Source organism: Eurytemora carolleeae, unplaced genomic scaffold (assembly GCF_000591075.1).
Source record: "Eurytemora carolleeae unplaced genomic scaffold, Eaff_2.0 scaffold549, whole genome shotgun sequence".
Lineage (NCBI taxonomy): Eukaryota > Metazoa > Arthropoda > Copepoda > Calanoida > Temoridae > Eurytemora > Eurytemora carolleeae.
In genome coordinates, this window is record NW_019396439.1 from 130,506 (window position 1) to 146,824 (window position 16,319).

Consider the following 16,319-nt stretch of genomic DNA (forward strand, 5'->3'; position numbering starts at 1 on the left):
TACTGAGGTCACGAGGTAAATGCAAAGGTACATTACATTATACATAAACACAATATTGTTTATTTAAACTGCGAATATGAGAGATCAAAAACATGTATAAATATATCAAAAACTGAAAACTATGGAAATTCTCGTTACTGTAGGCCCAGTCGGAATGACAACGATCTCATTTTAAAAAAATGTTCTGAACTTTGAGGCCCAACAAAAAATGAAGACACTATATTGTTCTTCTGTTTTAAGCAATATAAATACAGAGGAAAATGTAAAACTAGGCCTTCAGTTGTACTAAAGAGCAGAAGAAGTACTTAAACATTAATACAAAGGTAAACGTTGTCCTTGTCCTCTGTTTGTAGAACAGATGAAGGATCTATAAAATTAAGGACACTGTCCTCCTTGTCCTCTTATTATAGAGCAGAAGGAGCTTCTATGACATTAACACAGAGGACACTGTCCTCCTTGTTCTCTGTAGAACAGATGGAGCTTTTATATCATTAACACAGAGGACACTGTCCTCCTTGTCCTCTTATTATAGAGCAGAAGCAGCTTCTATAACATTAACACAGAGGACACTGTCCTCCTTGTTCTTTAATTATAGAGCAGAATGAGCTTCTATAACATTAACACAGAGAACACTGTCCTCCTTGTCCTCTTATTATAGAGCAGAAGGAGCTTCTTTAACATCAACACAGAGGACACTGTCCTCCTTGTTCTTTAATTATAGAGCAGAAGGAGCTTCTATAACATTAACACAGAGGACACTGTCCTCCTTGTTCTCTGAGTCCAGAATATTAATAATATCCCGAGCAGAAGGGCGAAGTCTAGGATCCTCCATGGTGGCGGCAAAGAACACCTTGAAAAAAGTATCATGAAAGCTTTTTTGATATCTTGCTCATGTAGAGAAGATAAATATATAATGAAGAGAAAAATTCAGCACACACAAAAAATGCCGTAATTTTTGTTTCGCAAAGTGTAGAGAAACTGACCTCAAGAACCTTGGCGTAGGAGTTATCTAAGTCTAGGTGGTCAGGTAACGGAGGTCTTGTTCCTTGAATATTAAAAGATTAACATTTAAAGGGAGTGACCGGCTATGTAAGGTAGTTGAACTAAGTATGCAGTGTTGTAGACAACTTCTTTCGGATTCATTTGAGACATATTAAACTTTTTAAAGATCTGTAAATCCTGAGTTTGAGCGCAAGTTCGTAAAAATCATACAGTAATCTAATTAGATGGTTAGGAACATATTTCTCAAAAGAAATATGTGAATAAATCAATGCTAAAAGCGATTGTTTCGTTTTATTATATTGAATTTCTTATTTTCTTTGAATTTATTCGCAAATTTCTTCAAATTCTTCAAATGTCGTCTTTTCAATAATAATTCTAGAAAATCTGCAGAAAATCTTTGTGAATAATGAAAAACCAGAATAACGAGAAAATAGAAACTAATAATTGAACAAAATTACTTATTTTCGATGATAAGATTAATTTTCATTTTCTCAGTTCCTATACATGACGTCTGAAGTTTAATTTAGAACTTTTTTACATTTTATGTCGTCGTTATTTAATAACTGAAAACGTATTCACCCCCAAAGTAGGAGTTTGGAACGTCGAATTTGCGCTCAAACTCAGGATATATAGATCTTAAAAAATTTGAATATGTCTCAAATGAATCCGAAAGAAACTTTCCACAACACTGCATACTCAGTTCAACTACCTCACATAGCCGGTCACTACCTTTAAAACTATTTTTGTGCATTATTTACCAAGTTTTCTCATGGAAAAAGAAATTGTATTCTGTATTTCTACAACGTTCCATGACATTGTATGGGATTCATAGAAAAAAATTGAAAGCATCAAAAACGTATACTTCAATATCCAAAATATTTTTCATTTATGTTTGCATTAAGTAAATATCGACAAAATTACTAAGATTCTTTTTATCAAAAAAAAGTCCAATGTTGATTAAGTTTGAAACTAGTTCATCGACAATGTGAAAAAAAAAACATTTTTTGGCTTATAATTTATTATTTTTTAGGAGATTTTGAGGGTTTAACATTTCTGAAATTCTGAACTTAGTTATGACTTTGGTCAGAATACAATATAAGTAATATAATTATTTTCCTTGCAAAAACACAGCACAGTCTCGAGTAATTTTGTCATTTTCCTTTATCCAGAGAATAGGACACTATTAGAACAGTTTTTGCAGATATTTAGCACTTTATCACATATATTTTTAACATATTCACGTCTTTGGTATTAACACTGCGTATTTAATATATCAAAACATTAGACTAAGCGCGGCGCGGTCATTGATCAAACTCAACATCTGGTTACTCCTCCCCCCCCCCCTTCCACCATACCCATCACAATAGATTTCCAAGTTTCCACCCCCCTCCCACTTTCGCAAATTCAACCCATTGTTTGTGAGAACCCGCCCCCCCCCTCTCCCGGCCCCCCATAACAAGGGGATGGGTTTTAGATTCAGAATGTTTCCCTTGCAGAACATTTATGGAATACAAGTTAAATATTAGATGTTTCAGTGAAAATAAATACCTAAGGCTTCTCTAAAAGCGGAATCGTCAAAAGATTCGTCCGCGCTGTCGACAGACGAGTCCAGGTTCTCAGTGGATTCGTCACAGACGAGTTTATCCACATGTGGTGGATGCAGCGCTATCATCTCGAAAATAACCAGACCAAAAGCAAATATATCCGCTGCAGTAGTGATGGGTTGTCTTCGTAATGCCTAGACAAATGATTTATTATCCAAAAACGGTTAACATATGAGGGGGGGGGGGGAACTAATCTAAAATGTTTCATCAATGCTTTTTAACTTTATTCTGGTCCAAGAGGAAATTACATTTCAAAATAATTCATACTTATATTGAAAAAGTGTAAGATAATAAAAATACCTCCATTGGAGCCCAAGCATCTGTCCCAATATATAACTTTTTAGAATCCTTCACCCTCCCATCAGAGTTGACCTCCAACGTGACCCCGAAATCGCACAGTTTGATGTTATCAAACTCCCCGACGACAAGGATGTTGGCGGATTTGAGGTCACCGTGCATGATTTGCTTCTCAGTGTGCAGGTAGTCGAGGGCCTCTGCAATCCAACGAATAACCTGGACCAACATTACTTGAAAAATCATGTTTTTTTTTAATTCAAAATTAAATCCATCACATTGTCCCTAGAAAATGTGGGACAAAAAACTTCTATAGTTTTACAAAATATAAATTTTCACAAATTTGTAGTTTTTCTTGAGCTAACCTCATTAAATTCATAGTAGGACTTACAAATTTGCCAAAATCTTAAATTAGACTATATACTGTACAGAGAATGAATTGTCTAATCCTTCCTTGTCTATATATCCTATCTTCTTAATATACTCTGCAGAGAAGGTAGTATATAATCCTTCTTTATCCATATATCCCTACCTTTTCAATATACTCTGTAGAGAAGGGAGTGTCTAATCCTTCCTGTTCCTTGACTATATATCCTACCTTCTCAATATACTCTGCAGAGAAGGGAGTGTCTAATCCTTCCTTGTCAATATATCCTACCTTCTCAATATACTCTGCAGAGAAGGGAGTGTCTAATCCTTCCTGTTCCATGTCTATATATCCTACCTTCTCAATATAATCTGCAGAGAAGGTAGTGTCTAATCCTTCCTTGTCTATATATCCTACCTTCTCAATATACTCTGCAGAGAAGGTAGTGTCTAATCCTTCCTTGTCTATATATCCTACCTTCTCAATATAATCTGCAGAGAAGGGAGTGTCTAATTCATCCTTCCTTGTCTATATATCCTTCCTTCTCAATATAATCTGCAGAGAAGGGAGTGTCTATTCCTTCCTTGTCTATATATTCTACCTTCTCAATGTAATCTGCAGAGAAGGGAGTGTCTAATCCTTCCTTGTCAATATATCCTACCTTCTCAATATACTCTGCAGAGAAGGGAGTGTCTAATCCTTCCTTGTCTATATATTCTACCTTCTCAATGTAATCTGCAGAGAAGGGAGTGTCTAATCCTTCCTTGTCAATATATCCTACCTTCTCAATATACTCTGCAGAGAAGGGAGTGTCTAATCCTTCATTGTCTATATAACCATACCTTTTCAATATACTCTGCAGAGAAGGTAGTGTATGATCCTTCTTTATCCATATATCCCTACCTTCTCAATATACTCTGCAGAGAAGGTAGTGTAAGATCCTTCCTTGTCAATATATCCCTTACCTTTTCAATACACTCTGCAGAGAAGGTAGCATTAATCCTTCTTTATCCATATATCCCTACCTTTTCAATATACTCTGCAGAGAAGGGAGTGTCTAATCCTTCCTTGTCTATATATTCTACCTTCTCAATATAATCTGCAGAGAATGGGGTGTCTAATTCATCCTTCCTTGTCTCGATGATATCATAAAGAGATCTGTGTCCGTCCTCCATCACAAGATTCTTGGGGCCTAAAACGAAAATCTCAATAGTTGAAAAATATTATTAAAAATGCATGGCTTTGTCTTTAAGCCTTCAGTTGCAAAAACATGAATAATTATCAAGCAAGTAAATTTTTGTCCTTTTGTGGCTCAAAAATGCAATGTCATAAATCGTTTAACAATGTCAAGAAACATCTATCTATATGTATCATAATCGAAAGGGTTCATAATTGTTTATGGCCTATCAAAATTGAAAAAAATTGCCTGGACAAATTGTTGACCTTTTAATTTATTTTTTGGGAAACCCATCAATACTACCAGTTTTACACTTTACAACAAAAAAGCGGGGAAAAAGGTAGTTTTTTGTTTATAAATTCTTTTGCGTCATACTTTCTGTTGCAAATATGAATATGAAACTGGGACTAAAAAAGATGATTAATTTTGAGGAATAAAAGATGAACTGAAGTAAATTGACCTGCGTCAGTTTTCTCAAATCCTCTGTATCCGATAATATGAGGGTGTGAGAGAGTTCTCAGAACCTTGGCCTCAGCCTCCAACCTCGCTGAGTACTCAGTGTTCTCATGTCTTAGGTTTACTCTTTTCACTGCCCAGGGGGACATCACCCTACCACCCTGGACAATTTTTTTTAAGAATTCAATATAATTTTTCGCGAAAATTTAAACAAGTTTCGCAAAAAGAGGACCACGTGGACCTTTTTCAGCTAAGTGAGCCGAACAATTCACAAATCCTGACGTCTGCTGGAATTTTAATAATTTTCTTGCTAGACTTGCTTCAGAAATCAATAGGCTGCAAAGAAAGTGACAGAAACATTGATGGCATTCATTTTAATGAATTCAAAAAGGATTTGACATGCATCAATCGAACCCAGAATCTCAGCACTGGTTATTATCCAAAAAAGGGAAGATAAGACTGTAAGAAGACCAAAAAAACTACATCTGTACCTGTGGTGACCTCTCGTACAGGTATACGCTGACCCCTGTACCAAACCCAAGCTTCTTCAAATATGGAGTAGACGGAATGTGAACTGCTGGAGATTGCAGTCCTAGATATTCTTTACTTAATGGGACTGTAAGCGTAATATCAAGTGACCATACATGCCTTTCAATCTTTAACTCATCAAGTATGAATTAGATCTCAATTTTTATAATTTTAGAAACTTACAATTTTTAACTGCTTTTTCTCTACAAAAACGACCTGTTCATTTCTACTAGAGTGAAAAAAATTTAAATTATCATAAGTATTTACTTTAAATCTCGGAAAACGTCAATATGTTCCACATTATTGATATAATAAGGGTTCCAAGGTCAGTTGAAATTACGCTTACAGTCCCTTTAAACTCGGAATATTAAATTTTAATTTAAGCTGTAGGTTGATTTGAATATACATATCCCACCTTTAGGAGTAGGTTGACAAACTCTTTGTAACAAATTATTCCTGGGTTTTGGAGTACATGGAGTAACAGAACCCTGGATCAGTTTGTTCCGTGGTTTAGGAGTACATGGAGCATCAAACCCTTCCATTTTTTCTAGGATATCTGTAAATATAGAAATATAAACTTCGTTACATACAAGATACAACATTTTATAGGAATTAATACTGAAGAACATTTAATAAATTACAGTTAAGCGTTGGATTTCAGGGAGGTATTTAAGTTTTCTTTAGCTTTATGCGTTTACTCCTAAACGTTTGGGCAATCCCATGCTGCCTGATGAGCCTCCCCCTCGTGGGGCAGATGGACCCCTTGAAGACCCTCCTCCGCGAGAGGAAGTCCAACCGCCCGTTCCTCCTCTGGCGGATTTCCCTTTCCATCCACCGCCCTCAACACTCCTACGTTTAGGCGTGCTTCCACCTTGAGATTTGGATTTTCGTTTACCTCCGCCTCTCTTCTTATATCCACCGCCACGACCACCCTGGACATTGAACAAATAATCAATCAATCAATCAATCAATAAATAAATCAACCAATCAATTTTCAACCAAAACAACTAATTTCAAACCAATGCAAGCTGTCGAACAAAATTTAAAATTTTAGATTAACAATTTGAAGGAAAGAACTTTTCACAACTTAAAGAAGAAAATTGAACAATTTATCAATCAGATTACAACATGTAAAACATTTTACCTTGAAATATTTGGATTTCCCCCCCTTGGAGAGCCATCCTTCTCCGTTCTCATCCCCGGGCGTAAAATCCTCCTCGTCTCTGCAATAACAACGGATACACATTTGTAGAAGAAAAATCGACAATATTACCATCAATGCTAATGTCAACAAAGATTTGTTTTCCAATATAATAACCAAATCTTAAAATTCATTATAATTATGTTTTATAGAAATAAGTTTTTTAAGTTCCAAAAGAAAAAGTCGGAGAATATACGGACTTTCATAATTTGTCAACAATGTCATGAAGCCAGGCAAAAAAAAACCTGGTTGAAGAAGAGCGTGTACCTGACAAGCTGATTGGCTTGAACCTGTGACGTCAAATACTCCATCCTTCTTTCGTTGTACTCCCTGGTAATGTTCAGTATAACCTCTCCGTACAGACTCACCCTGTACTCTGTCAGGTACTCCAGCCGCTTCAGGGCCTCTAGCGAGGTTGGGAGCATCTCTGCAATCTGCTTCAAGGCCTGGAGAGGGATGATCTCGTTGACCCCCTTGATTTGCTTGCTGGGGTAGAGTTCCTTTCCTGTCTCAAGGATGAGGTGCTTGAGCTCGTTAAAGCACTCCTCCTGGAGTTCTACTAGTTTAGGATCCTGCTGAGAACTGGTTCCTTCCTCGGCCCTAGACCCAGCAGTTCGCTTTCCTTCCATCTTGTGCAGTACAGTACACCGACCCTACATAGCAATCAATCAATCGAGTGCAAATATAGTTTTTAAATTTCCCTCCCAGTAAGGGTAGTGGGAGGGGGAGGGATTCTGAAGATTTTTGGGTAAAATTTGAACAAATAGGATATTGGGGAAATTTGTTCCCATATATTTGTGTTTGGTCCCTTTCAATGAAACTTGTTAACTAACGTTTCACCACTTTCCCCTTATCCTCATTAATTTTAACCTTCTCGTTAATTTTCCCCATTTAGAAGATAAACCCAGCTAAAAACATTCCGAAAAAACGGTCGACAAAAAAAAATTTAAGTATAGAAAATATTTTCCAGAAAAAAATATTTATCTTAAATCTAATTCAATTCAATCAGGGAACTAATTGATTTATTAGTGAAGGTTAAATTAAACAATTAATTACCTGGAGCAATTCTGCTGCTTTACTCCCAGCGCTAAGGTACGCGCTGACCATCTTATCCCTGGTGATAACCATGGACTCCCACAGGTATCCTTCAAGGATGAGCAGACGGAGAATACGGTTTGCATCTAGGGCATTGTATCCACTACCCTTGCCGTATATAGGATCAGTATCCCATTGTGAGCTTATCACTTTCTGATTCTTCGCACCCCGCCAAATATCCACGAAATGGTTTAGAGTGAAGTTCTTTTGGTTGTAGTTGGATCGTTGGGAGATCCTTTGCACAGCTATAACGATCATCTTGGCGATTTCTGTGATGTCGACCTTCTCCATGGTTGAGTGCATGTTTCTGGAGCAGTTGTCGCAGCGCATGTTGGTGACCTCTCCGCAGCGTGTGTGGTCGAAGACCTCCCCGAAGTATTGGAGTTGGAGGACACGACGGCAGTCACTGAGGTTCTCGCAGTATCTGACCATTTGCCACAGGTTTTCGTAGTGAATCTTTTTACACGCAGGATCACCCTCACCCATATCTATCAGTTTACGCAATCTAAACCCAAATCAATCAATTAATCAAACGAAAAAATTGGAGATACGCGAATCAGTGTTTTATTATTATTAATATTACTTTATACACAAAATAAAAAAATAATACATATTATATCATATCTGTTCGGTTCCATAGTAGTAAAGCTATCATGTAAGAATTCCCATTATTACACGGTTCAGGAGGAACAATTTTAATATTGCTCGCTTCCTTGCGTTTAAGAATGCTTATTCTTACACTGAAGGTGTAGAATTTTCATTCTTTAACGTTCAGACCGTGTAAGAATGGAAATTATTACACGGTCAAGTATGTGCCCATGGAACCTCACAAATATGATATAATAATAATCTTATGAGGATAAAAATGTAATAATGGAATTCTTAAACTCGATGAAATAATTTCCATTATTAAATTTTTTCCTCATAAGATTATCATAATCTTAAATTCCAGAATTTTTATTAAATTGGAAAATTAAAAGAAATGAGAAATTGCACAGGAGCTGTAGGCCACAAGCTTACATTTTTTAATCCCTTTCTCTATATAACTTAATGATATTTTAAACTTAGATTATTGGATTAAACAGAATTCATAGTTTGAAATATCGAAGGTCTATGGCATTGGGTTGCAACGTGAAAAGGATACAAAATTTGAATTTGTGTTAAAAATTAAATTTTTTTGAACTTGTTAGTATCTCCAAATTTATGTTTTAGAGGATATAGCTCGAAGCTTACCGTCTTACAGGTCTGTGTATTTTCTCGAAAAATCCTTACCCACCCCTTTTTGAAAATCATACATTTACCCAGGACTTATTTTTTTTTATTTTATTTTGGGGTTTATTTGCTAATCTGGGAAAATATATGACTTGTGGGGTTAAAAAGTTCCAAAAAGTATGAAAGACTTCTGATGCAGAATTTTTAATTTNCCAAAAAAAAATACAGTTTTACCTATGCATATCTCCGTAGCAGTAGAACAGGATACATCTAGAGGGTTCCCCGTCCCTCCCTGCACGTCCTGACTCCTGGTAGTAACCTTCGATGGACTTAGGCATACTTTGATGCAACACAAACCTAACAAAACATGAAATAAATCGAATCTTGCAAAACTCAGGGCTATTTTTTTTCTTAAAACATCCCCCCTCCTTTTTAAAATAATTTTCCAAAAAATATAACCACTCAATTTTCAAAAAGTATTTTTTACAAAAAATGGAGTAAAAAATCGGACTAATAGATTTTTAAAATAAAGATTATAATCAATGTTATTCCGTACCTAACATCGGGTTTATCTATTCCCATACCGAAGGCAATGGTGGCGCACACTACCCTGATTTTATCCTGGATCCAGTCATCCTAAACTTCATCAATTATTTATCAATAAAATAAAGCTCTTTGCTCATATATATATATATTCATTTGTTGAATACTTATTTTCTAATATTTGTATGTTAGCTATAGCTGGCCAAACGGCTGGACCGAATGGGATGAATTTTTTTTAGGTACCCTGGGGGAAATAAAGGCAACGCCGGGGCGCACCTCAGTTGGTATATTCATAAATTCGTGGATCAATAAATAAAATCAATATTCAGCAGGTAACAAGTTAATCAGTCACTTGTTTAATGTTCAACCTTCTATCATAAAAACCAAATCAATTAATCAAATACAAATCAACAATCTCCAGTCTTTTACTACCAAGATTTTAAAAGTTCACTTTAAAGAATCTAATGATCAAAATCGCTTGAAACTAATCAAAAACAACTTGGAGAACGTGCTTACTCCAACCGTGAATAAATGGACGAACCTGTGTTCTGCTCCGAAGCTCCGGGTTGAGTCCAGCATGGTACGGAGCTGCAGATATCCCGGCCTGGGATAAGATTCCAGCAACATCCTCGCAATCCTTCTTAGACAAGCAGTAGACTATTCCGGACTGCCGGGAGAAGTTCCCTCTGATCAAATCTATTATATCCTAGAATCCAAGGGGTTCACTCAACATGTTTTGATTTGAATTACCAGTTTTTTACTTTCAAAGCCACTGTAGACATAATTTCAAGTGACCAGCAATCTATCCATTTCTCAAAAACTTTTTAATCTTAATATATTCTGGCAAACTTTCTAGAAAAAGGTATCAGAAATGACAAAAAAGCTTAAAAGTTAAAACCCCATCGTTCCAATTTTCTAGAATGTCATTTCAGCACAGCTTGACCTTTGTGAAACAGTTAAACAGATCTCTTTAAAAAATTTCCAAATAAGAGAAAACCCCTGCCTTTGTGGCAGACTTCCCTTTCTTCTGCATCACCTCGTACTTGAGGTTGGACCTGTTGAAGCTGGAGAGGAACCACTTCGGGTCCTTCATCTTCAACTGGAAGAGGATATCCGTCCTTACTCTGGGTGTTGCGGTAGCTGTTAGAGCCATCAGAGGTACCTAGAGAAAGATCTCATTTCTCCGATCTCAAAACTTACGGTCTAGTTACGTTTTATGGATATGTACATATTCTGTACAAAAATGAAATAAAAATTACAATTTAGCAACAAAAAAAAGAACAGATAATATTAATAATTATACGTCTTCATTTTATCATCTCTTCCATCTATTTAATAAAGCATTTCGCTCATGTATATTTGGCCAAACGGCAGGACTGAATGGGCTGAACCCTGGAGTACCCCGGGGGTAACATAGGCTTTAAAAGTTCGACATTTTTTTCTTATTTAAAAATTCGATTTCTTTCAAAAAAATATTTTTTTTTTAAATTCGATTTTAAAAATTATAAGGTCCACGCCGGGCGCGCACTTCAGCTAGAAATAAGATAAAAATGTTTATCTCTTTTATAAAAAGATTTTTTTAATAACTTCTTGAAGATTTGATTTACCTTAGGAAACTTTTGTCTGAGCAGTGATAGTTTCTTGTAGTCTGGTCTGAAATCATGTCCCCATTGAGATACACAGTGGGCTTCGTCAATCACAAACCGGCGCAGCATACCCTGGTTGTACACTGACATCAGAGCATCCTAAACAATTCAGTACAGTACAATGTACAAAACCGGCGTAGCATACCCTGGTTGTACACTGACATCAGAGCATCCTAAACAATACAGTACTGTACAATGTACAAAACCGGCGCAGCATACCCTGGTTGTACACTGACATCAGAGCATCCTAAACGATACAGTATAGTACAATGTACAAAACTGGCGCAGCATACCCTGGTTGTACACTGACATCAGAGCATCCTAAACATTACAGTACTGTACAATATACAAAACCGGCTCAGCATACTCTGGTTGTACAGTGTACACTGACATCAAACAATACAGTACATTACAATTTACAAAGAAATGATTTATTAACGAAGATCTCGAATTTCTGATTTACAATTTTAAAGACACAAACAGAATTTTTAAAATTTCTATTGTCGTAGAGAAACAAGCAACCTACCAGAAGTTGAGTACTGGATGAAACCTTCTCCGGGGTTACGTAGAGCAGGGTAGGACCTGGAGAACTTCCACGCATCATGTTGTAAATGTTGCGATGCCTGAAAAAAAATATGAATTTTGAATCTGTTACCTCTTTAAAACCTAAACCATTTTTCACAACAAAGATTATAAAACAACTTTCTAGCTTCTAGTAGCAGTGATGTTCTAACATTTCAGAGTTTATACTTCGATTTTAGACTTAATTGGCCGGATGATTACAAACAACAACTTATAAAAAAAAACGTTTTTTTAATTAGTTTTATACCTCATTTTCTTAGAAGGACACTGGTTGCTCACATCTCATTCAAATCAAATCAAATCATTTTGTACAGGGATTGCTTGAGGCATCCTTCATTATAAAGGTCGGGGGGAGGACTAGGTCGGACACCAACTGGTTTTAAGCGTAGAATCAATTAATATTAACAACAAACCTGTTGTAATCATCCCCGGAGAGATCCTCAGCTGAGATATTCATTCCGTTCAACTTGGTGACCTGGTCGTGGATTAAACTCACCAGGGGAGATATCACAACAGTTATACCACCCTGACAAAATCAATCAATTTAAAAATCAACTTATAAATCAAGTTATCAATCAATCGATCAATCAATCAATCGTTATACCACCCTGACAATAAGCAATAATAATCAACTGTCATCAAATAAAATATGATATTATGTATATGTGTATTTAAGCTTCTATCTATTTATTGATAGGTGGTTAAATATCGTGAAGAAGACGACTGAGAGGGATGTACAGTACTGCTGATTTTGCCGCAACCCTTTCCTTCCTCACTTCTCACATGTTGTTACTACTCCCCCCGACTCTACCTCACTTCTATACCAGCTCTTGGACCGTCAACTGCTACCGGTCTCCTCCCTTTCTTATTAAAGGATAGTATTTCTCTTTATTTGGTTAATCACTATATTTCAAAGTTACTGATAAGTTTTGTTTTAATTTACAGCTTAATCAGCTTTTCTTATTAAAAGATAGTATTTTCATTACTTTAATCAGCTTTTCTTATTAAAAGATAGTATTTTCATTACTTTAGTTTACTACAATATTTCAATTTTTTCCTGATAATTTTCACTGATAGGTTTAATTATTTATTATTTACAATTTATTTTCTGATACCTTTGCCTTTTATTTTGCGTGAGTTCTAAAATTAGTTTTATCAATTCAATTATATTATTAGGTGTATTTGAATTGTTTAATTTATTTATTTAAGCTTTAACCTTTAGTCAATTTGGTTATTTATTTTCTGTTACTTTTGCTTTTATTTTAAGTGATTTATAATATTATTAATATTTTTCACTGCTAGGTTTATTATTTATTACTCATTACTTATTTTCTGTTTGCTTTTTATTTTACGTAGATTATAATATTATTATTATCAATTTGCTTCACGTTCCTTTCTTTTTTTTTTCCCTAACACTTGTTCAATTAGTTCTTCTAAATTCCTCTTCTTTTTGCGTTTATCCTTCTTGGAAACTTTCTTCCTGTTCATTAACTTTCTTCAATTCCTTTTCTTTTTGCGTTTATCCTTCTTGGAAACTTTCTTCCTGTTTATTAACTTTCTTCAATTACTTTTCTTTTTGCATTTATCCTTCTTGGAAACTTTCTTTCTGTTTATTAACTTTCTCTTTACACAGGATGGTTAGACCCAGGAAGACCCCTTTAATCCGCAGTATCGGTTTTGATAATCCTTCAGACCTAACCCTTGCGGAGTTACGAGCTCTCAGTTTAAATGCCGTTAATGACCTTCCTGGTTTCCTAGCGGGTGTTGGTTGGAACCTAGGGGCCTACGGCGCCTTCACTCTCTCCCTCAGTCCGGACAACCAGCGTGTCCTCAATGGAGCTTTCAATCTCATCGGCTCCCTATTCAACAACAGGAACTACAATGCAGCCCTGTACTGGCCCACTACTACCCCAGTCACCTTATCTCTCAGCCTCCCCGACCTTAGCATTTTCCACTTCCCTAACAGCTCCCTAGTTTCTAATTATGTGCCTAGCTCCGCCCTAACTCACTCCTTCAACCAGAACAACGTCCCCTTGCCTGCTTCTAGCCTCGTTAACCTCGGGATAACTCATCACCCTCAAGCCTTTCATCCACAACAATTCTTCAATTTCTATCCTCTCTATCACTGTCAAGAGTCCTAAAGCCGGCCGCCCGCATACCTTAGATATAGTGGACGTTTTTCCTACCAACACAGACCTCTGTCCTGTCAAAGCTTATATAGCTTTAGTTAAGTCCAACCCAACACCCGGCCAAACCCTACCTTTCTTTAGTCTAGCTGATGGCTCTCCCTACTCAAGCCTGGAATTTAACTCTCACTTGAAACTCTGGCTTTCCAAATACATTGATCCGTCCTTTGGCTACATCTCTGGACACTCATTTCCAGCTGGCATCCCATCTATCCTTGGGAACTTGGGATTCATAGATTCAGACATCAAACTAGTAGGCAGATGGTCCAGTAACGCCTTCCAAACCTACCTAAAACTCCCTAGAACCAGAAGGCTAGCAATGGCGAAAGCCATTGGAGGTCTCTCCCTTTGATTATGTAGGTCTTTCACTTTATGCCATGTAATCATACTTTTAAGTCTCCCCTTTTTCCTTCAGCAAATAATTCTATTTACTAGTTTACCTATTTTTAGCATAAATCAACCACGTTTGGTTTTATAATTTTATTATTTAATAATCCCTTTTTAGCACTTACCTATAATTGTATAGGGGCAGATCAAGACCTTAGCAGCGACAGTGATTCGTTACACAGTGTCGCTACTGACCCAGCTCACCTTGCCAGAGTTCTGCAAAGAGAGCTAGGTATTTTTATTATTTTTTTTTCATTAAATAATTTCTTACCTGACTTCAAATCTTACCTTATGTCTCAATTCTTGATAATTTTAATACCCAGCTTTAGCCTAAATTTTTGAAAATTGCATAACAATTTTGCCTTTCATTTTGGACTACAGCCTTAATGGTCTCATGCCATATATTTTGCTTGCGCTAATTTGTGCTTGTTACTAGATTCCCACACTGGCCCTAGCCGAGGAACTTTTGTTAGCAATCCTGTTTCCGACCCAGACTCTGAACAAGAGCTCCTTGATCCAGCACATGTTTACTCTCAACCAACTGTGCAGTTTTCTAACAATGTGAATGTCAACCCCACCATGGTTTCTGACAATATTAACTTGTCTTCTATCCCGGTCTCTAGCAATACTATCCCTAGTTTAGCCACCTCCAACCCACTAACAACCTTACCTAGCATAAGCCACCCACCTAGTTCAGACCCTTCCAACCCACAACCAACCTTGCCTAGTGTGAACCAACAACCTCCACTCACAGCTTCTCAACTAGCCTTTCTTAACGCTTATTCCAACCCTGCCAACCCTCGCAGCTCAAAACCCTCCAAAAAATCTAAGAAAAAATCCAAGAAAAGCAAAAAGTCCAAAACCGTCTCTTCTCAGTCTTCTACTTCTCCCTCAAGCAGCTCCAGTAATGACTCCTCTAGCTCTTCTAGTTCCGATGATGAGTCTACAAATTGGAGCGTCCTGCGAAATATCTGGCCGGTTGAAAAGAGACCCCTTGGACTTCAAAATAAGACTGCTTTCAACGCTATTTCCTTGGACAATCTTCTATGCTTAGCGAAGTTTGATAGACAAAACCTTAAGGCTATCGAAGGCGACCTCTCTACCAACTTTAACCCAGACAGGAAACCTAAGACCACTTCGTACAAAAAGGCAAAAGATAATGGGTTCAAGAAGCTCCATCCTGCTCGCTTCCAGCGGTACCCTCTAGCTAATCTGAAGGACTGGTGGAAACACATGCCCAAGACCAGAAATCACCTATACAAGAACCTGGATTTGAAGTTTATGGGAGCAAACAATAAACTCACTCAGAAAACTATCCAAGGTCTCCACGACCGTACCAAGTCTTTACAGTTCAAGATGTTCCTGTCCTCCAACGTGAATGTTGCCAACAAACCTGTGAAAAAGATAGAGAAACGTGAGGAAGAAGGCATCGTATCCACTCTCGACTATGCCTGGGAGAATCCTACTAACCTATCTCAAATCTCTGATGGTCTCCTGAACTACTCTACTGCTCTCATGCACATCTGGCCTTATGATCCTACTGGTTTGATTATCATGAGGCTTGTAAACAAATACAACTATGCTTCAGCCGCACCCACTATGTCAGAAAGGATCTCTGTTATCTCTACTTTCTTCAACATGGTCCTCAGGGAGAATGCCACCAGGGCCATCAGGAAAGATGTAATCATGAGCCATCAGGAGCAGGAGGAAATTTTAAAATCCATTCTAACCTCCTCTGGTTATAACAGCTCCGTCCCTGTCTTCTCCAGGCTCCCCAGATCTGACTCAGACTCATCTAATAAACCTAGGTTTGTTCAGAATTCTAGACCTGGCTCCTCTAACCCTTCCACAAACAAGTCCAAGATCAACGTTGTTCTCCACCTTGGAAACCCCATATGCTTCAACTACAATACTGGAACTTGCAGGAATCCGTCCTCATCCATCGGCTGCAGAGATACCAAGAGTGGGAAAGATTACGCACATGCCTGCAACAAATGGCTCATGTCGAGAAACACTCACTGCTTCCAAAAGCACCCCAG

At 37.1% G+C, this 16,319-nt stretch overlaps 2 protein-coding genes across 2 annotated transcripts; both read right to left on the minus strand.

Moving 5' to 3' along the window:
• Positions 1-46: 46 nt before the first annotated feature.
• Positions 47-6,079, minus strand: LOC111703361 (lymphokine-activated killer T-cell-originated protein kinase). Its single transcript, XM_023475279.1, has 8 exons — positions 5,844-6,079; positions 5,392-5,492; positions 4,905-5,061; positions 4,353-4,459; positions 2,907-3,119; positions 2,551-2,740; positions 984-1,045; positions 47-850 (listed from the first exon to the last, which is right to left on the minus strand). The coding sequence occupies exons 1-8, from the start codon at positions 6,055-6,057 to the stop codon at positions 716-718; spliced, it is 1,179 nt and encodes a 392-aa protein (XP_023331047.1). The 5' UTR covers positions 6,058-6,079; the 3' UTR covers positions 47-715.
• On the minus strand, positions 5,984-12,254 carry LOC111703353 (Bloom syndrome protein homolog). Its single transcript, XM_023475263.1, has 11 exons — positions 12,121-12,254; positions 11,652-11,748; positions 11,087-11,224; positions 10,483-10,641; positions 10,021-10,185; positions 9,493-9,572; positions 9,171-9,293; positions 7,686-8,229; positions 6,897-7,282; positions 6,573-6,651; positions 5,984-6,360 (listed from the first exon to the last, which is right to left on the minus strand). Exons 1-11 carry the CDS (start codon positions 12,162-12,164, stop codon positions 6,115-6,117), a joined length of 2,061 nt encoding a protein of 686 aa, XP_023331031.1. The 5' UTR covers positions 12,165-12,254; the 3' UTR covers positions 5,984-6,114.
• Between the last annotated feature and the right edge of the window lie 4,065 nt (positions 12,255-16,319).